This window comes from Lynx canadensis, chromosome C1 (genome assembly GCF_007474595.2).
Source record: "Lynx canadensis isolate LIC74 chromosome C1, mLynCan4.pri.v2, whole genome shotgun sequence".
Taxonomy (NCBI): Eukaryota; Metazoa; Chordata; class Mammalia; order Carnivora; family Felidae; genus Lynx; species Lynx canadensis.
In genome coordinates this window covers 79083309-79105458 of record NC_044310.1, presented here as the reverse complement: position 1 = coordinate 79105458, position 22150 = coordinate 79083309, and the positions used below count along the sequence as shown (strand labels likewise).

The 22150-nt window shown below is 42.8% G+C and overlaps 1 protein-coding gene across 5 annotated transcripts in view; it reads left to right on the top strand.

Annotated features, from left to right (window-relative positions):
• The window catches only part of BCAR3 (BCAR3 adaptor protein, NSP family member), a 113789-nt gene extending 92568 nt beyond the window's left edge, over positions 1-21221 (top strand). For all 5 annotated transcript variants that reach the window (XM_030326236.1, XM_030326233.1, XM_030326234.1 and 2 more), the window contains 5 exons: positions 2944-3059; positions 7154-7325; positions 9972-10083; positions 17340-17552; positions 20604-21221. In XM_030326236.1, coding sequence (XP_030182096.1) covers positions 2944-3059; positions 7154-7325; positions 9972-10083; positions 17340-17552; positions 20604-20782 — 792 coding nt within the window. In that variant the 3' untranslated portion in view covers positions 20783-21221. The remainder of the gene's footprint in view (positions 1-2943; positions 3060-7153; positions 7326-9971; positions 10084-17339; positions 17553-20603) is intronic.
• The last annotated feature ends 929 nt before the right edge of the window (positions 21222-22150 follow it).

Here is a 22150-nt window from a genome sequence, read left to right as displayed (position 1 = left end):
CTTATTCTCCTACTGGAACCACTGACTTTCAGGGCTTTGCCAACAAAGCAGGCACAGTCAGCATCTCTGAGGGAAATAGAATGAGAGCTGTTGTTACCCACTCCAAATGTAATGGCCACTCGGAAGCTGAGAACAGGCACTGGGCAGCATTTGGGGCCCGCGTGCTGGTTCCTACCCCAGGCTCATCCCCAGAAAGACCATCATGACAATGGATGGTCCTAAGTGCCTCAAGGCTGCCTGTCCAGCCTCTTCCTGGGGCTGTGGGTTGGGTGTCCACTGAGCCCCTCTCACACTGCGAATGGGCACCGCCCTGGCCTGCACCCAGAGTGCAGCCTGTCTTCACCCACTTGTTGCAATATCTAGAAGTGGGCCCAGTGTGTTACAGTTGGCCTCTGGGGATGAACTGCCTGAGTCTAATTCGGGTTCTCCACTTTCTCCACCTATAAGAGAAAGAGAACAATACCACCTACCCAGGTGGTTGTGAGGACTAAGTGAAATAACTTACGTAAAGCCTCCACACACCATGCCTGGCCCAGAATGCGGCTATTAGCGTTAGGTATTCAGCCTTGATGGAGCATGTACTGTGGGCCAGGCCGGCCACGGCGGGGGATGTGGGGAAGGACAGTGATGCAGGAATTCAGACCACAGCCCAGGTGGGAAATGCTCTGCAGGGGAAGGTACGGGAGCTGTGGGGCCTCTGAGGCAGGGTCTTGAACATGGGGGAAAGGGGAACGGGGGAGGGGATGTCTGAGATGAGTTTTCAAGGCTGAATAGGAATTTGCCAGCTGAGGAATGTGAAAAGCATCTTCTGGGTGGGAAACGACATACGTGTGTGGAGATTCGGGTGTCAAGGGTTCAGTTTACAGAGGATTCACTTTGTGGGCAGTGAAGGTGGTGATGGGTGGGGGAGGGGGGAGGAACTAGCAGGTCTTTACTTGGATGTTTTTAAGTCTCTACTTCTGAGCCAGTGCCAGGTTATTGCCTCCTTTAAAGCACTTTGCAGCTCAGTGAGGGAGACAGGCCCTTAAGTGCATAGTCCAGATTAGAGTCCTGTGCTGAGGGCAGCAGAAATGGTGGGCAGAGCCAGGCGATCTCATTAGAGTTTAGAAGGTCCCTTGACAGCTGGGAAGGGCCAGCATTCCCCCTGGGTCACTGCAGCAGCTCCCAAAGAAAGGGTGAGGAGCAAGCAGAATTTGGAGGCCCTGCAGATAGGACAGCTAAGGTCAGAAGAGCAGAGGGAGGTGGGAATGCCTCATGGTGGAGCACCAATGTTGCTTGCCGGGTCCATTGCATAGTAAATGTTCTAGCAGTGTCCACCCCTCCTCTGTATCCATGAGCTGCACGGCTCTGGGCATTTCCCCAGGGGACCTAATCCCAGCCCTGCCATGTGAGCTCAGGATCCCCTTGTCCCATAGGTCAGCCTTGGGGCAAGCGGGCCTTGGCATATCCTGGCAAACCCCCAGGAAAGGGACCAGGGGATTGCATGTTTACACTGAAAGAAAACAGACTTGGAGGCTTCTCTCTCAGAGCAGGGATCACTCTGGTTACTAGTGCTTCCAGAACAAAACTGAATCAATGATAAACCTTTAAATCTCATTACATAGTGTGTGCGTGAATTAGAGGATGCCCACCACCCAGAAGCTGGGTTTGGAGCCTCTGATGGGGCAGCTGTCTAAACAAGCAAGCAAAGTGTACGTGACCTTAAGTGGCTGCGGTATGCATCTGGGCTGCCTTGCCATCCTCAAGGTGTAAATCCCTTTCCAGAGATCAAGCCAAAATTCCCTCTTCTACATGCCGGTGACTCACAGCTTGTATTTTCAAATAGCTTTTTGAGGTTTTAAAGTCATTTGATCCTTTGCAAAGTCCTTTAGAAACGTGAACTTAGCAGCTGTGTTAGAGAAGGGGAAACTGAGGCCCAGAGAGCATAGTAGGAATTCTGCATCCTGTTTCCCAGTCCGCCACTGGATAGCTAATTCCCACAGGTTCATTTCCTCAGGGCTGACAGTGGTTGCTTTGCTCAACCACAGAAGTGAAGGGTCGGGGTTAATAATATCAGCCAAACTTCAGATGTTTTTTGTGGACCATTATGAAGATATCTGGCCTGTTCGGTTGCCTCGGATTGTTAGGGTCCAGGACAACTGCAGCAGATGGAGGAGAAGAATCGTTCCGTGGCTGCCACGTGGCCGCTGTGTGTCCAGGGTTGGTTAGACCCACTGTATCTGGTAGTCACACTATTAGGGAAGCGTCATTAGCCTGGTGTTAGACATGCAGTGACTCGGTTGTAACATTTCGAGGCAGCATGTAATAACTATAAATGGCCGACTAATACCTGGTGCCAGTAAACCGTGATTGCACGCTGGAACTAAGATGGGGAGAGCTGTCTGGGACACACAAAGAAGGCCTCTTGGGGAGAAGTGGGTGTGCTTCAGACCTCAGGTTTCAAATCGCTGTACATGCCTCTAATAGTTTCCAGACGTATGGTGCATTTACTGAGCCCAGGAGAGGCGTAATTAAGGGTAATAGCAGCCAGCCCTGCTGTTAAGTGAGAACATGAACGGTGGAGCCCGCAGCAGAGGAGCGGGGTGCTTGGCCACAGTCAGCCTTGTCACTGCGGGGGCTCATTGCTCTGTGCGCAGGCGGCGCTGCTGTTGGCCGCGGGATCCAGCCTGTGTTAGACAAAAGCTGGCAGAACTACACCATTCTCTGGCCGGGCAGAAACACCAAAATGTGCGGATTCTGCAGACCAATTTAGGTGCTTTCCTCCAGGTTTTAGACTCCGGTCGTGTATGAGAATCCTCCAAATCGCATCCGGAAACTGTATTTGGGGATGCTGCTGCTCAAAAAGAAATGTAACAAGTGCATCCATCCTGTCCCAGTTCAGTGTGTTTCTTTTCACGCGCTGCCTTCATGTCCGTGGTGTGTTTCAACTTGTGTTCTTGACAGGTCGCTAGGATACTTGAAGTCTCCGAAGAGATGAGGAAGAACATGGGTGTGAGCTCAGGGCTGGAACTTATTACCTTGCCGTATGGCCACCAGCTGCGCCTGGACATAATTGAAAGGTGAGCAGTGCCGTCCTTGCATTTCCGGCCTGTCAGAGCAGAGAGGGGCACACCACTGACCCGCCCCGGCGCCTCTCCCTTCTCCCGGAAGCCTGAGCCAGGGAATTCCTGGAGAAGCACAAAGAGAAAGTGCAGAGGAAGTCGGGGGAACAAAGAATGCGTTCCTGTCCTTTCCCCAGGAGGGAGTAGAGGACAGAACAGATGATTGGCCCTTGCCAGCAGAAGTCACCCAGCCACCAGCCCCGGGCGGTGGCAGGCAGACTGACTCTGACATCTCACCACCTCACTGAGCTGAGGCTCCTCTGTCTCTTCTGAGTTTAAGATCACTTTAGGACCAAGTGGGAGTTTGTGGGAAAGGCCGGGAAGCACAGAGTCTGAACAGTGTCTTCTTCGAGGGATGGGCAGGGGATGGTGGCGCTCGGGGGCCCCCAACCTCGGAAGCATCACTCCCCTCTCTCACAAGTTCCCCAAATACCCGGGCCCTGGCTGTCCTTTAAAGCCCACCCGTGTGAACACTGGATGTTTAGAAATTAAAAAGACAGAAGGTAGCGAGGCATGTTATAAAGAGAAGCACTTAAACCTTAAACACAAGTGTAGAACAATTGCTTAAAGAGCATGCAAAGTCCTTTGATTTAGCAAGGATTAGGAAAAAAAGAAAGAGGAAGTGCTAGACCAGATTCCTGTATCATTCCTGTATCACCACAGAAGTTGGACTTGTTGACACACAAGCAAAGACCACTGATTTGGGCAAGACTGTCTTGTTATCTTAAGCATCCTGTTTGTCCAGCCAGTTTCCTAGTTGTCATGACACACACATGGGTTGTGATGGACAACTGAGACCCCAGCTTTCCATGAGAAGAGGGCGGCCAGTGATGCTTCAGAGGCTGCAAGGCCCGAGGGCCACCATCCCCATGACATCTTTCTGTGGCAGCTGAAATATTTTTATCTCATTACAGTAGCCACTAACCACATGGGGCTATTGAGAGCCTGAAATGTAGTGACTGGGAGACACAGTATCGTATTTTACTATTTACTTTTTAAAGTGTAAATAGCCCTGTGTGGCTGGTGGACATCGCATTCCTAGGATGTCAGCTCCTGAAAAGTAAACCTTGCATTTCAGGTAGCCTCGGGGATCCATACAGCTGCTCTCAAGGTTACCTGGCTAGAGAGCTGATAAAAGGACCCCCCTGCCACTGTTGCTTTGGCTTCACAGCCATGGATAGGAGACATCCAGAATGCTGAACGAAAGGCTTCTGGGAGGCAGCAGGTTAGGAAATGGGCCTTGGCTTTGTTCAGGCATCCTTGTTGTTTAATGCCTTTGGAGAATGGCAGGCCTGACTTCTGAATTTTCCTACTTCTCCTTACAGGCTTTCTTAGATTCTAGCCTCTCTCTCCAGGCATCTTCTCCCCTCCCTAGTGTCCCAAGGGCCTGCTTCTCAGTTCCACTAGCTTGTCCTCTGTTGTTGCTGGGCCAGTGGTCACCGTTTCAACGGAGACAGCTGTTTGCCATGTGATGCATCTCAGCTGAAATATCCCAGGGTTCCAGACCTTACTTTGTCGGTGTTGTTAGGTATGCTGGACGCGCGCTCTGGGCCCAGCAGAGCGCTCTGAGGTCAGCAGGCTGGGGGCTTCTCCAGGCTCTTTTCTGAATTCCACTCCTGTCTCCATCTGTTTCCCCTTTCTCCTGATCGCTCCTTGCCTGGAGCCTCTCTGCCTGGCTTGCTTCCTGCCCAGGGCTGACCTGGGGGATCTGCCTGCTAGAGTCTGGGGAGCGGTTTTCTTCCTTACAGTGTGTTTACTAAATAAAGGCCAAGGTTATAGCCATTTCAGAAGGTTAAATGACATCATCATCTTGTGTTTTAGAATCAAATACAAACCACCCTTGATTTTTAATTTACCACCTCACCCATTCCAGGCCTACTGAGTGGAGATGTCCTTGGTGTAACATTTAGTGCCTCTTGCCTCAGATCTGCCATGCTGAATTGTTCTTCCTACAGTGGTATATGCAGGAGGTTTTAGGCACATGTTGGTTGACTGAATGGATAGAATTAATTAATATGATGCAGGGTTTTAAAGAGGTAGAGAACCTATCTTTTATTAAGGGCCATTTAAAACATAGGAAAAAACAGTGAATGAAAGAATCAATTGAAGGCAACATGGAAAATTAGTTACTGTTAGTTGAAAGAAACATCTGAAATCCTCAGCTCAACCTTAACACTTTACAAATAAGAAAACTCTTGAGGGGGCTGCCTGGGTGGCTCGGTCAGTTGAGCGTCCGACATCGACTCAGGTCATGATCTCATGGTACGTGAATGTAAGCCCCGTAGCAGGCTCCATGCTGACAGCTCAGAGCCTGGAGCCTGCTTCGGATTCTGTGTGTGTGTGTGTGTCTCTCTCTCTGCCCCTCCCACTTGTGCTATGTCTCTCTCTCTCTCTCTCTCAAAAATAAGTAAAAACCATTAAAAAAAAACTTGAATAAATTCAATAAAAATATAAAAATTAAAAATATATAAAAATAAAAAAATAAAAATTTTGTTTGGATCCATTAAGACATCAGGAAGAAGAGAGAAAGAAGAAGGTAGAGAGGTAGAGACAGACAAAATGGACCAAGATACAGAGAAAGATGGGCACACAGAGACAATTGTGTTACCAACTACTGTTTAAATGTTTGAGAGAGCAGGGAAGGGGCAGAGAGAGGGAGAGAGAGAATCCCAAGCAGGCCCTGCACTAACAGCACAGAGCCTGATATGGGGCTTGAACCCATGAACCGTGAGATCATGACCTGAGCCAAGATCGAGTTGGATGCTTAACCAACTGAGCCACCCAGGTGCCCCATGGCACTTTAATGATTTTTACACCCCCACGCGTCTGTTTCTCATAACAAGACTTGCTCACATTTTTACAGTGAAGAGATTGAGGAGTGGACAGTCAGGGAGCAGCCTATGGTCACACTGCAAGCAAGCGCCATACACACACACACACACTCAGAGATAGGAGAGCTCATTGCATATTTCATAACCATTAGAGAAAGTAGTAATGCTAGCCACTTGATGAATCATGCCACCCTTGGCCTAGAGCAGTGAGAGAGAGACCAACACGTGTGGCCAGAGAGAATCGTGGCTGTGGAGTGACATCCTTAGCTGTGAACTTTCAGAACAAGGTGGCCCCAGAGTTTCAAAGGCATGTTGTATTTTAGTAACCAAAACTATGGATGGGGCTTCACCTCCAGCACTTGTACCACAGCCTGGAAGAAAGTTAATGGAGGCCTTTCTGGCCCAAAGCAGTCAGCTGATGTAGGGAGAGAAGGAAAGGACTGCGGTCTGTGCTGCTGCCATCGGCAGAGACTTCTCTGTGACCCCATTCATATTAGTCCCGTTGTTATCACTGTGCTTCCTGTTCTGGGTCTGTGAGCTTGACCCTGGTAGTACAGGATGAGAAAAGGGAGGATTGTTGGCAGATACAAGATTTCTGTTTTATTAGGGTCTGACTTTACAGGGAAATTCCTGCCGGTCGGCTATTCAGTCTTTGTCCACATCGCCATTCACTTTCTGGCCTCTTGACCAGACACACAGACTCTCCATTCTTACTTCCTCATCCCTTTTTATGTTCCAAGACCCATATCGTCTTCTTGGGTCAAGCATATTCTCTCGTTTCCTGTTCCTTCCATTCCCCAGTTCAGGGGCACAGTGGAGGTGGCCAGAACTCCCCTGAGAATGGGAGTCCGCAGTGTGTTGAGGGACCAGGTGTCTCCCTGGACCTCTCATGGCAGAAGGTACCGGGAGCCACATGTACTTTTTAGCAGCTTCATCCCAGCAGGGTCCTCTTCATGCCCCCAGATCCAGAGCTGCACATGGCCCTGTCCTGCCCTTTCTGACTCTTGATAGTGCACCCTCTGAGGCCTAGCCCAGGCCCTGCCGCAGGCAGCCTGTGGGAGTGGTCTCGCTGTTGAAATCAGCAACCAAATTATCCGAGCTGCCAGCACAGAGCTAAGGCAGCAAAAGGCAACAAAGCTAGTCCCTTTTCTTGCTGGGTTGCATTCCTTTCCTCCTCGTCCTGTCGCCCCTGGGCCTGACCACTGATCTCTTCCCTCCCAGACACAACACGATGGCCATCGGCATCGCAGTGGACATTCTGGGCTGCACGGGCTCTTTGGAGGACCGAGCGGCCACCCTCAATAGGATCATCCAGGTGGCGGTGGAACTGAAAGACTCCATGGGGGACCTCTATTCTTTCTCGGCCATCATGAAAGCCCTAGAAATGCCACAGGTGAGGTTCCACTTGCTTCGTGTGCCCTGCGGGCCTGTGTGCACTCATTGTTCTGCAAAGTGGTCTGCAAGCCCATGCTTAGCAAATCACAGACTATTTTCGTCCATCTCAGAAGGTAAACTGAATCATACTGAAAGCAGCTTGGATTAGGGGACAACCCAAAGCAGTGTCCTAAGTGTTTTGGTTCTGTTTTTAAAAACAGTGGATGATTGTTGACTGCCCACACTTTCTCTCTGGCATGCAGTAAGAAGAGTCGTCCTCAGGAGCCATCGGTGTTCCTTAAGAACCAATGAGGATGATCTGTCTGGCTAATGTGTGTTGTATAATAGAGACTGCTCTCATCTGGGCCATCAGGCATTTGGGGAGCTTCTATATGAGAATCCCCAGAGTGGCTTGTCTCAAAGTATGTTCCTTAGGTCAGCTCAAAGAGACTTCCATTAAAAAATTCAGATTTCTAGCTTATCTGCCAGATAACCTCCTAATTAGAGTTTCTGAAAGTGTGCATTTGCAGTTTGTATGCTTTGATGGGCTGTTTTTAGGATGTGTTGAACCTGAAAGTCTGTATTTAAAATCGAACAGACCTGACAAAGGAAAGTTGTTCTGTTATCTTGATTGTCCAGATTCCCGCTTTCCCATTTCTGTCCTGCCAAGCAAGCCCTAGGCGTTTAAAATCTCGCCCTCAGGCTCCTCTAGTCGTATATAAACCCAGTCTGCGACCAGTAACACCAAAACCACGGAGTGGGTCATTTAGCTTGGCTGTTTCATAACCACAGCTGAAAATCCACCACTGCCACTAGGGGAGACAGCTACAGTCACACGTCCTGCAAGTCAGAGCACATTTGAGCAAGGTCTAGCCATGAATTAAAGCAAGGTCACCCTAAAAACAAGCTGAACAACTTAATACCATCACAAGGAAATTTGGGGGGGGGGTCAGTTCCTATTACAATATTCTAACAGTTTGAAAACTCTTTAGACATACTGGAATTTCATACGCTCCATATTTAGAATAAGCAAATCTAGATGTATTTTCATGATATACTGACTCCTATAATAGGGGTTATAATTTTTCACTCACGTTGTTTCTAATTTGTATCATATTTATTTCTTCTTAGCCAAAACTGCCTGTAATTTTGGAAGGCTGAGGCAACAGACAGAGTAAGCTCAGTGTCTGTCACCCTCCAGCTCAGAGCTTTCTCTGAGAGCAGCAAAGAGGATGTTTGAGGGATCATGTGCTTGCCCTCCATGACATCACACTCAGCAATTAGGGACTTCTCCCCGAGCACCTAATATGCCTTTGCAGGTGGCTCCCTAGCCTCCAGCAGCATCAGACTCTTCCTGATGGCATTGGTCCTCCAGGATATTCCAGACCCTGCAATGAGCTAGGGCACTGCTGGGGGAGGGAAGTGGCAGACCCAGGGAAAGCCAAGAGGAGAATCACATCCCTCCTGTGTATCATCATCCAAACCTGTCCCTATACTACAGGCTCAACATGTCTTCTCTTTGTAGCTTCTAGTATCAGGAAAGAGCATCCAGCAGATGGGCCCAGACAAGAGACCAGGGCTGCTTTCAGAAAGGCAGATACTTCACAGGAGGTGGGGGGCGAGGGGAGAGAAGGCACATTGAGAAGGGGGTGGCCAGAGGAAGACAAGTAGTGTCTTTTCTGTCCCAGCAGACCTGCGGGTGCTGGTAGCTTCACAGCGTCCTCTGGGAAAATGCAGCTCTTAGAGGCCAAGGGAATGAATCTCTCACCAGCTATAAAACCTGGAGCAAGTTAACTATTCTCTTCTGGTTTCTGATCTGTAAAATGAGGCCAAAATACTGCCTCGCGGGGCATTGTGAGGATTAATTTTGAAATTCCTCAAATACCCAACACAGAGCTGGCCCTTGTCCCCCAAGTATTAGTGCCGTTCCTCTTTCTTATTTCATGTAAAAAACCTCAGATGCTTAGGCTTGCTGGTTTTATGGTATGAGTGGGGGTGGTTTGTCTCAGAGCAGTCAGAGTCAGTGGCAGGTGTTGGCCTTGACTGTTCTAAAACAAACGATAAAGGAGTGAGTAGTGGCATCATATGGTCTGGGCAGTGTTCTCTGTGCCTCAGACATTATTACGAGTAAATTAAAATGCTGTATGTTCTGTTCGTCCATGCTTTCATCAATATAACCTCTGGACAGTTGGCAATTCCCATCAACATTTACCATGCATGTATTCTTTGACCCAGTAATTACACTTCTGGAAATTTATCCCCCAGATATTTTCACACATAGACACATTTGCAAAATCTTCACAAGGTACTTTCATAATGGAAAAAAATTTCTAAAACTCTCTGGGAGACTAAACTTTATCCATAAAGTGGAACTTCATGCAGAAGTTTAACAAAATAAGGCTGTCTGTGCTTGTTTTGTACTACTTCTATGGAAAAAAATGTGTAATGTATGAGATGCATTTTATATAAAAAAGTTGTGTATATGTGTGTGTGCAAAGATTCGTGCACACACAGAAGAAACTGAGCTGCCTCTGGATGGGCCATCAGAGCAATACAGAACAGGGTGGGATGGGGGTTAGCCTTTCTCTATACGATGCTCTCAACTGCTTTGACTTTATTTTAAAGAGAGCCTTTTCCAAAATGATCACACCTGTCTTTCTTCCAGATCACAAGATTAGAAAAAACATGGACTGCCCTCCGGCACCAATACACCCAGACCGCCATCCTCTATGAGAAACAGCTGAAGCCTTTCAGCAAAATCCTGCATGAAGGCAGAGGTGAGTGCAGAGTCAGCATAAGCAGGCGTGTGTCTGTGAGACCATTAGGTCACGTCTGCTCTGGTTTGATCAAAACCTTGACCCGGACATATCATGATACCCGAGTTATCTGTAGGATTGTTGATGGATCATCAAGGCTTTTTATCAGATGACAGCATCACTTCTAGAAGAACTGCAGTTGCCAAAACAGGACATGGGCTACCAGTCATCTCATTCTGTGCTTACCTTTCTTAATTGAGGTGTAATGTATGTAGCATTATATTAGTTGTAGGTGTACGATGTAGTGAGTATTTGTGTATATTGCAAAACGATCACAATCCAATCAATACCTACATCATACACAGTTATGAAATTTTTCTTTCCTGTGAGGAGAACTCTCAAGATCCACTCTCTTGGCTCCTTTCAAATGTGCAGTGCAGTGTTAACTATAGTCACTGTGCCGTACGTTACCTCCCTATTACTTTTTTATTCTGCACCTGGGAATTTGTATCTTTTGACCCTCTCCACCCATTTTGCCCACCCATAACCCCCAGGCTCAAGCAACCATCAATCTGTTCTCTATATCCATAAGCTCAGGAACTTTTTGGGGTTTTTGGTTTCATTTTTTTAGATTCCACATATAAGTGAGATCATAGTATTGACACATATATTACATATGTAAGATATACATATATAGTTACAGTATTGATCTTTTTCTGTGACATATTTCACTTAGCAAAATGCCCTCAAGGTCCATTCATTCATGCTGTCCCAAATGGCAGGATTTCATTTTTTTTTTTTTTTTTTTTTTTTAAGTTTAAGACAGAAAGAGAAAGAGAGAGAGTACATGAGCAGGGGAAGGGCAAAGAGACAGGGAGAGAGAGAATCCCAAGCAGGATTCTCACTGTCAGCACAGATTCCGACACAGGGCTCAAACCCACAAACTGTGAAATCATGACCTGAGACAAAACCAAGAGTTGGACGCTCAACTGACTGAGCCACCCAGGCATCCCTCATTTCTTATTTTTATGGTTGAATAATACTCCAGCGTGTGTGTGTGTGTGTGTGTGTGTGTGTGTGTGTTTATAAATATGTATATAAGTATACCCACGTTATCCATTCATCGCATCAGTGGACACTTTGGTTGTTTCCATATCTTGGCTATTGTAAATAATGTAGTGAACATGGGGTGCAGATATTTTCTTCAATATGTTTTTGTTTTCTTCAGATAAATACCCAGAAGTGGAACTGCTGGATAATATGGTAGTTCCATTTTTAATTTTTTGAGGACTCTCCATACTGTTTTCTATAGTGGCTGTACTAATTTACATGCCTGCCAACAGTGCACAAGGGTTCTCTTTTCTCTACATCCTTTCCAATATTTGTTATTTGTCTTTTTGATATACCCATTCTAACAAGTGTGAGGTGACATCTCATTGTGGTTTTGATTTGCATTTCCCTGATGATCACCTTTCCATATACTTGTTGACTATCTGTATCTCCTCTGGAAAAATGTCTATTTAGATCCTCTGCCTTTTTCATTGGTGTTTTTTTTTTCTTTCTGTTTTGCTGTTGACTTATATAAATTCTTTATATATTTTGAATATTAACCCCTTATCAAATATGATTTCCAAATATCTTCTCCCATTCAGTAGTTTGCCTTTTCATTTTGTTGATGATTTTCTTTGTTGTGGAGAAACTTTTTAGTTTGATATAGTCCCACTTGTTTATTTTTGCTTTTGCTATCAGAAAAAAAATCATTGCCAAACTAATGTCAGGAAGCTTCTGCCTATGTTATCTTCCAGGAGTTCTATGGTTTCAGGTCTTACATTCAAGTCTTTAATCCATTTTGAGTTGATATTTGTGTATGGTGTAAGACAGTGTCTGATTTTCATTGTTACATGGGGCTCTTCAGTTTTCTCAATACCATTTATTGAAGAAACTGTCCTTTCCCATTGAACATTCTTGGCTCCTTTGTCATAAATTAAGTGGCCATAAATGCATGGGTTTATTTCTGGGCTCTCTATTCTGTTCCGTTGATGTGTCTGTTTTTATACTAATAAAATATTGTTTTGATTACTATAGCTTTGGAATATAGTTTGAAACCAGGAAGTATGATGCCTCCATCTTTGTTCTTTCTTAAAACTTCTTTGGCTATTTGGGGTCTTCAGTGGTTCCCCCATATTTAGGATTGTTTGCTGTATTTCTGTGAAAAATGCCAGTGGAATTTTGTAAGGATTGCACTGAATCTTAGATTGCTTTAGATAGTATGGACACCGTGAACACAGAGTATCTTTCCATTTTTTTGTGTTTTCTTCAGTTCTTCCATCAGTGTCATATAGTTTTCAGTATACAGGTCTTTCAGCTCCTTAGTTAAATTTATTCCCACATATTCTTTTTCATTTAACTGTACATGGGATTGTTTTCTTCATTTCTCTTCCTGATAGTTCATTGCTGGTGTATGGACATGCAACAGACTTTTGTATATTAATTTTGTATCGTGCAACTTTACCGAATTCCTGTATTAGTTCTAACAGTTTTTGATGGAGTTTTTAATGGTTTCCATATATATGTCATCTGCAATTAGTGACAGTTTTACTTCTTCCTTTCCAGATGGAATGCCTTTTATTTTTTTTCTTGCCCAGTTGCTCAGTCTAGGACATCTAATACTATGTTGAATAAAAGTGCTGAGAGTAGGTATCCTTGTCTTGCTTCTGAACTTAGGAAAAAAAGGTTTCAGCTTTTCACCATTGAGTATGATTTAGCTGTAGGTTTGTCATATATGATCTTTATTATGTAGAGGTATGTTTCTTCTATACCTACTTTGTTGAGAGTATTTTTAATCATAAATGGATGTTGAATTTTGTCAAATGCTTTTTCTGCATCTATTGAGTTGATCATCTGATTTTTATCCTTCATTTTATTAATGTGGTGTGTCATATTGATCGGTGTGTATATGTTGATCCATGCTTGCATCCCTGGAATAAATCCTACTTGATCATAGTATATGATATTTTTTAATGTATTGTTGAATTCAGCTTGTCAGTTATTTTGTTGAGGATTTTTGCATCCTTGTTCATCAGGGATATTGCCTGTAATTTCCTTTTCTTGTAGAGCCCCTGTCTGGTTTTGGTATCAAGGTAATGCTGGCCTCATAAAATGAGTTTGGAAGTATTCCCTCCTCTTCTATTTTTCAGAAGAGTTTGAGAAGGATTGGTATTCATTTATGTTTGGTAGAATTACCAGTGAAGCCATCTGGTCCTGGATTTTTGTTTGTAGGGAGATTTTTGATTATTAATTCAATCCCTTACTGGTAATAAGTTTGTTTAGATTTTCTATTTCTTCATGATTCAATCTTAGTAGGTTGTATATTGTTAGGGACATATAATTTCTTCTAGGTTGTCCAATTTGTTGGTGTATAATTGTTCATTGTAGTCTCTTATGATCCTTTGTAGTTTCAGTTGAAACTTCTCTTTCATTTCTGATTTTATTTGTGTCATCTCCTTGGTGAGTCTTTAGCTAAAGTTTTGTCAATTTTCTTTTCAAAGAACCAGCTCTTAGGTTCATTGATACTTTCTATTGTCATTGTAGTCTCTATTTCATTCTGTTCTAATCTTTGTTTCCTTCCTTCTATTAACTTTCAGCTTTGTTCTTTTTATAGTTTCTTGAGGTGTAAAATATGTTTGAGATTTTTTTTTTTGTTTCTTGAGATAGGGATTGGTGAGTATTAATTCTCTTAGAACTGTTTCTGCTGCATCCCATAGATTTTGGTATGTTGTTTCTCGATTTTCATGGTATTCTTTTAGTTCCCTTTTGACCCACTGGATGTTTAATAGCATGTTGTTCAACGTCCACATATTTGTAATTTTATACTTTTCTTCATGTAATTAATTTCTGGTTTCATACCACTGTGGTCAGAAAAGATGCTTGATAGGATTACAGTCTTCTTAAGACTTGTATTGTGACTTGCCATATGATCTACCCTGGAGAATGTTCCATGTGCACTTAAGAATACGTATTCTGTTGCTTTTGGATGGAATACTCTGTATATATCTGTTAAGTCCATCAGATCTAATGTGTTAAGGTAGTTATTTCCTTACTGATTTTCTATCTGGATATCTGTCCAGTAAGTGGGGTATTAAAGTCTTCTACTATTGTGGTGTTGTCTGTTTCTTCCTTTAGGTCTGTTAATATTTCCTTTATACATTTAGGTGCTTCTATGTTGGGTACATAAATATTTACAAATGTTATATCCTCTTATCAGATTGATCTCTTTACCATTATGTAATGCTCTTTTTTGTTTCTTATTACAGTCTTCATTTTAATGCCTATTTGGTATAAGTATAGCTCCTCAAGCTTTGTTTTGGTTTCCACTTGCACAATTATCTTTTTCCATCTCTTCAACTTTCAGTCTGTATGTGTACTTATATGTGAAGTGAGTCTTTTGTAGGAAGCATAAGGATGGGTCTTTTTTTTTTTTTTATCCATTCAGTCACTGTATGTCTTGAAAATTTAGTCCATTTACATTTAATTATTGATTGGTATACTTTTTGCCATTTTTCATTGTTTTCATTCATTACTTGCTTTCATTATTTTCCGTTTTATCATTCCTCTCTGCCCCTTTCTTGTTTACCTCATTAGTGACTTGATGATTTTCTTTAGTGATATGCATGGATTCCTTTCTCCTTCTTTTGTGTGTCTACTGTAGGTTTATGCTTCCTGGTTACCTTGAGGCTTACATTTAACAATTTATAACAGTCTACTATTGAAGTTGATACCAACTTAAGTTTGAATGCATTCTAAATCTCTACATTTTTACCTCCCACATGTTTTGTTTTTGATGTCACATTATACATCTTTTTACCACTTCCGTCTTTTAACCTTCATAGTAGCTTTATTAGTGATTAATCCATCTTTACTATTTACTTTTATCAGTGAGATTTGTACTTCTATATGTTTTGTTAATAATTAACACCCTTTCTTTTCAGCTTACAGAAGTCCCTTTAACATTTCTTGTACAGCCAGTTTAGTAGTGATGAACCCCTTTATCTTTTGTCTAGAAATCTCTTTCTTTCCCTTTCAATTCTGAATGATAGCTTTGCCAGATAGATTACACTTGGGTTGGAAGTTTTTTTTTCTTTTAGCACTTTGAATATATTGTGTGAGTCCCTTCTGGCTTCTAAAGTTTCTGCTGAAAAATCTGCTGATAGACTCTTATGGTAGTTCCCTTGTACATTACACGTTTTTCTCTTACTGCTTTTTAGATTTTTTCCTTTTCATTAACTTTTGACAATTTAATTGGGTGGGTCTTATTTGTAACTCTCTGGGCTTTCCTAGATCTGGATGTCTATTTCCTTCTCCAAGTTAGGGAAGTTTTCAGCCACTGTTTCATCAAGTAAGTTTTCTGCCCCTTTCTCTTTTTTTCTAGGACTCCTATAATGCAAATGTTAGTTTAAGGGAGTTATGGAATGTCATCAAGAAGACTATATTCACGTTTTTCTTTTTTTTTCTGTTTGCTGTTCTGATTGTATGAGTTCCATTGTCTTGTCTTTGAGTTCACTACTCCTTTCTTCTGCTCCATCTATTCTGTTGAAACCCTCTCACGTAATTTTCAGTTTTCTTCAGCTCTGTGACTTCTGTTTGGTACTTATATTTTCTATCTCTTGACGTCCTCACTGTTTATTCTTGACCCAAATTCAGTGAGCATCTTTATGACCACTATTTTGAACTCTTTATCAGGTAAATTACTTACCGCCATTTCATTAAGGTTTCTTCTGTGTTTTGTTCTTTCATTTGGAACATATTCCTGTTTATTCATTTTGCTTGACTCTTTGTGTTGGTTTCTGTGCGTTAGATAAAACAGCCACCTCTCTCAGGCTTGAAGAAGTGGCCTCATGTAGGAGATGAACCTTATCATTCAACCCGGACCTAGTTCTTGGTTGTCTAACCTTTGTGTTTGTCCAAGCAGTCTTTTTTCTATATTTCATGGCTCCCAGTAGTTGCGGATATGTCAAGACCTGTCAGTGTCCCAAAGTGGAGGGTCTCAGCACCTAGATTCGGTCAGTTGGAAGCCAGACCCTCAGGCATCAGTTTTTTAAATTATGCAAATATATATAATCGTGTGGGAATGCAAGCATAAGCCCCACTGTCCACCAGAGCCAGGTAATCTGGAGGTGTCTCCTGGGTGACAGTTGCAAAAAAAGGGCTTCAGAGAAATGTATTTAGCTAGCTCCCTTCTGAGAGGTATCAGGAAGCTATAGCAAGGCAGGAGAGTGCAAAGATGGTGTCCACAACCCTACATTATCTGGGAGCATCTCTGTAGGCCCCAAATGTGCGACAAACATGAAGCCCACCCCTTGGGCCAAAGCTCCAGGACAAGCAAATAGGCTTCTTTCCCAGAAAGACTGGGGATGTGTCTCAGTCGGCTGTCTGTGCTGTGCCTTAGGGGTGCCTGTCTCTCCAGTTGTTGCAGTTGTGACACACGGAATCACAAGTCCCTCTGGCCTTCAGAGCCAAGTGGTCAGGGATGTATCATGAGGAACAGCCACAAAAATGGAGACACCAGATGTATGTAAAATTTCCCCTCTGGAGATACTGGCACTCTGGAATTTGGCAGAGGGAGAGCATATAGATGGTGCCCACAGGAAGCAAGAAAAAATGATGGCACCTGCCGGCTAGAACAAGGCAGAGGAAGAACGTGAAGATGGTGCCTGCCAGCCAGCGGATCCCTGGCTGTGTGCTAAATTAATGCCTGCTCCTCAGACCAACTCTTCAAGATTAGCAAATGAGCCCCTCTTAATTGGCTAACTCCATGGTGAGCCGTGGGGCAGGTGAGTCTGAGCACACAAGCCCTTTAAGAGCTCTTTCTCAGACTGTCTCAGACTTGTGGGTCTTGCAGATGTATGCAGGGTTGATTTTCAAAGCTAGATGTTTTGGGGGCTTGCACTTTCATGCAGGTCTTAAACGCAAGGAGGCTGCAAGTTTTGAGTTCTCTCCCAATTGTGGGTTGCTGTGCCAGGGTTGGGGTTTATGACAAGACTGGGTCCTGACCTCTCCTACCTGCTTCGATGTGGACCACGTTTTGTTCACCTGATATGTAGGAGTTGCTCAGTTTTTAGTTTTTTTCCAGAGGAATTTCCATATTTACCTGCATAGTTGGGTGTGTCCACTGGGGGGAGGTAAGCACAGGCTCCTCCTACATCACCATCTTGAATTGGAACTGTCTTTGCTTAACTTGGAGAAAAGAATATAACAGAAAACTTTACCCTGTTTTTTAGAGTCTACGTGTGTTCCCCCAAACAAAATATCAGTCCCACTATTGATGCCTCTTGTGACCTTAATGGAGCGCCAGGAGGTCACTTTTGAAGGAACTGACATGTGGGAAAAAAATGACGAAAGCTGTGAGATTATGCTGAACCACTTGGCAACAGCCCGTCTCATGGCAGAGGCTGCAGACAGCTACCGGATGAATGCCGAGAGGATCTTGGAAGGTAAGAGCTATGTTCTATAGGCCACTCTCTACTCTGCAGAGTGATTAGAATGAAGGAACTTTGAAAAAGCATGGATGGTCTCAGGAAAAGACCAAATAGGAAAGATTAAGGCATGAAATTCCATTTCTTACAATGAATCCTTACTTTCTCTTAATCTCTAAGTGACTTGAGAGTCCTGTTTATCCTTTTTTATGTGTTCAGTTGTGTCAATGGCATAGAATAAGCTGAGAGAAAGGGTCAACAAGGAATTGGTCAGCCTACCTACCATTAGAACTCCTGATCAGAGCTATTTGAAGATGTGATGGGCCAATATGGGGAGTTAGACTTCTGTGTGACTTCATTTATCTGCATTCCTGTTTCTTCCCAGTCACACTGGGAGGTGAGCTCCCCTGCTTTTAGCATTAGAGGGTCCAACACAAGGTAAAGGCACTGCAGAGACGGCGTGGAGAGAAATATAAACCACCAGTACTTAGGTCTGGATTCATGTAAAGTGTGCCTTAAGTAATGACCACCTAGACTGAAGGAGGTGGATGGAGGTGGGAAGGCCTTCCCTGTAGGACTGTAGCTGAGAAAGAGTCTGTTAAGGGTTTTAAACATGGGAAAGTGTCATGACATGGTCAGATTTATTTTAAATTTTGCATCTGTGTGTGGGAGGCTGGAGGGCTGAGGGCCTGTAGGCAAAAAGACCATTTAGGAAGCAGGTACGAGAAAGAAGGCTTTACTCAAGGTGGTTATCAGGAATGACTATTTTCTCTTCTTCACTGTATTTCTGAAATTCTTCAAGGGCCCAAAGTTATATCCACAAAGTTAAGAAAAAATTATATAGGGCAGGAGAGGCCTATTTATTTCACCATAAAGCAAAGTTGTTGCTTCAGAACCAGACTTTGGGTCTAAATAATTTATACTGTATCTGCTGTAGGTTTAAGAACTACATACCTGTTTCAAGTTTTTCCTCAGAAAATTCTCCACAGTTGGCAGTGTAGGATTCAAAAAATAAAAGCACATAATTCAATTCACCAGAAATTAGAGTGCCTATTTATACAAGGCTAATAACTATACTACCCTAGATGTTGCCTAAGCCAATATATTAGAATGGGTTTTGAGAAAAGCACTTTAAGCTGCTCTATAGCAAATCACTTTAAAGGTATCTAATGGTATTTCTCAGTTAATCCTGCTACAGGTTTATATAGCAAGTTCCCATTGCTGGAAGTAACTACGAACCCAGTAGGAGCAGAGATTTGCTCAACTAACAAATACCCAGCCCAAGGCAGGGGCTCAAAGCATGTTAACTGAATGAATGGAAGTCGTCATCTGGCCTCCAGGATGTTATCTGTCAAAGATATTCTGGCTTCACATGGAAGGATGGACAAAGAAGGCTTCTATTCTTAACCACAAAGATCCTATAAATCTAGATGGTAGAGATATATTTAAGGACAGAGCAGATTAAGCCAGAAGTAATCAAAGATGAGAACCACAGCCTGTCTGACTCTTTGGCTGTTGGTCTCTACTTCACTAATAGAGTTGACTGAATATTCTTGGCTTTAAGTAGAGCAGATCTTCTCTTATGAAACAGAGGGAGAGAGTCAAGAAACAGATCCACACATATGGCTGTCAATATATTTTTGAGAAAGGTGCCAACGAAATTCATTGGATTTAGTCTTTCAACAAATGGTGCTGGAACTATTGGATATGACATGCAAAAGAAAAAATGAATCATCTTTACTGCATACCATATACATTAATTAATCCAAAATGGATCACAGACCCAAATGTAAGAGCTAAAGTATAAAGCTTCTATAAGATGACATAGGGAAAATTCACTGTGGCCTTGGATTAGCAAAGCTATTTTAGGACCCAAAAAGCCTGAACCACACCAAAAAATGCTGATGAATCAAAATTCTAAATTTTGCTCTTCAGAAGATACCATTAAGAAAGTAAAAAGGCAAGCCACAGACTATAAGAAGATATTTGCTAAACATTTATCCAATTAAGGATTTATATCTAGACTGTATAAAGTACTCTTAGAATTCATTAAGAAGACAAACAAGATTTGAATAGACGCTACACCTGAGCAGATCTTCAAATGACAAATAACTACACAGAAAGATGTTCAAAGCATTAGTCATTAGGGAAATATAAATTTAAACCACAGTGAGATAATACACACTGTCTAGAATGGTTACAATTTAAAAAGAATGATAATACTAAGATTTGGCAGCTTGTGGAGAAGCTGGAGCTGGTGAGAATATAAAATGGTACAACCATTTTGGAAAAGAGTTTGACAGTTTCTCTAAAATAAACATAGATTTACCATATGCCCCAGTAATTCCTCTACTAGAGAACACACATGTCTGCGCAAAGACTTATATACAAATGTTTACAACAGTATTCATAACAGCCAGAAACTGGAAACAGTCCGAATCTATCAGTTGGTAAATGGATAAACAAAACGTGGAATGTCTGTATAACTGAATACTACTCAGCAGTGAAAAGGAATGAATTGATAACAGGCAACAACATGGAATACTCTCAAAAACATGGTGCAAAATAAACCAGACCTAAAGGCCACATCGTAGGTTTCCATTTCTATCAAATCTGTAGGTGAAACAATAGCAACAGAAAGCAAAGAGGCACTAGGTAACTTCTGAGGGTGACGGAAATATTCTAAAAGTGGTGGTGATGGTTCTACAACTTGTACAGGGTATTCTAAATCAAACTGCAGAATCATGACACATAAACTGTACATCAAGAAAGCTGTAAAAACAGAACAAGGTACTTTAAACACTTTCCCACAGTAGCTTGTGCACACCAATTTTATTCTGTCCTGTTTTAGTCAGTCTCCTTGGTATCCCTTCTCTGAAAGTGCTCAGGTCCTTGACCATGGGGCTCTGCCCTTCCCTTATGGAAAACAGAGCCTGGATTTTTCCTTGGGGCTCTTCTTAAAGTTCTGATACAAGATGAAGTTCATTTTGATCCTACCTACCTTATGCAAGTAGTCAGTTTTTCAGTCTGTATTCAAAAACTGAATTAACTTTTCTCTTTTTATATTAGGTTTTCAACCAGATGAAGAAATGAGTGAAATCTTCAAGACTGAATTTCAAATGCGATTGCTATGGGGCAGCAAAGGTGCACAAGTCAATCAGACAGAAAGATATGAGAAATTCAACCAGATTTTAACTGCCCTCTCACGTAAATTGGAACCTCCTCCAGTAAAGCAGGCAGAGCTTTGATAACTCTCAGAATACCTTAGGATATTATTTCAAGCTTCTCCAGTTTCTTCTTTGGGAAGGCTTATTGTTTGATAAAGTAACAATGTGCAAATCTGACAGTATACAAGCTTTTAGTATCCACAGGATATTAAACATGTAAATTGCACAGAGCACACTTATTTATGAATTGTTTAAAATTACTACTGATTTTAAAATGAAGATAATTTATTATGAAGGTAACTATTGCTAATGTTGATCAGCAAATTTAAGAGAAGATCTGGCTATGTTGGCTGGTTGCTTTCTATTACTGAGGCGTTTGACCATTTTAAATTTCTTGTCAGATAAGTGTAAATAGAACAGAGTTTAAAAGCATGAAACATTTCAGAAGGTATCAGTTGTATGATATTCCTTAAATATGAGAAGTGTAAATAGTCAAATGAAAATATATCTTTTTGTGAAACAATTGTATCTAGTCTCTTTAATGTTAACTCATCAGCATAGAATAATCTTATCTCCTACCTTCTTCCCTAGAGACTATATCCTAATAAACCAAAATTAATGAGCGTGGGATGGAGAATTTAAGGTTCGGCCTGGGAGACAGAGTCAATAGTTATATAAGGTAGACCTGTGGTGTTTGCTAGCAGTTGACTTTGGTCAGGTTAACCTCATCATATCCTGTGTGCAACACAGCACCTAATATAAAGTAGGTACCCAGATGTTAGTATATTGCATGACATCAATGCATTTGAAACTAATGGGACTGGTGAGCTTCCAGTCCCAGATGGCAACATAGGAAGACCCTGAACTCACCTCTTCCACAGATATACCAAATTTACACCTATTTATAGAGCAATTCCTCCTAAAGAACTGCGGGCTGACTGAACAGCTTCTGCTCAACAAGAGGTAGAAACCACACAGAGAACAGCAAGAGGAATGGTGACACAGTAACAAAGGGACCCCCCCCCCCCCACACACACACACCCAAAGCTGCAAACTGCAGTGAAGAAGGATGGTACTGAAAAACCGTGAGCAGATTCGTTTGCCCTGGGGCACAGGAAAAAAAAAAGTGCCATGGTTTAAAAGGGCTACTAGAACATAAAGGAACTAGCCCTAGCACCCTGCCAAATAGTTGGGGAGCTGCTGGAACTCTCTGGGTCAGAGAGACTAATGAGCACCATGGTTTGTTTCCCTTTCACCTTAACAGTGAAGATAGGAACATGGTCCTGGCACCATAGCCGGCCTGCCACCTTGGTGAGCCCCAGGCCCCTAGCCCACAGCAGCCCCAAATGCCCTGGGGTAAAAAAAAAAAAAGCCATAGTTTAAAAGAGCAACTAGAGGGGCGCCTAGGTGGCTCAGTTAAGCATACAACTTTGGCTCAGATCAAACTCA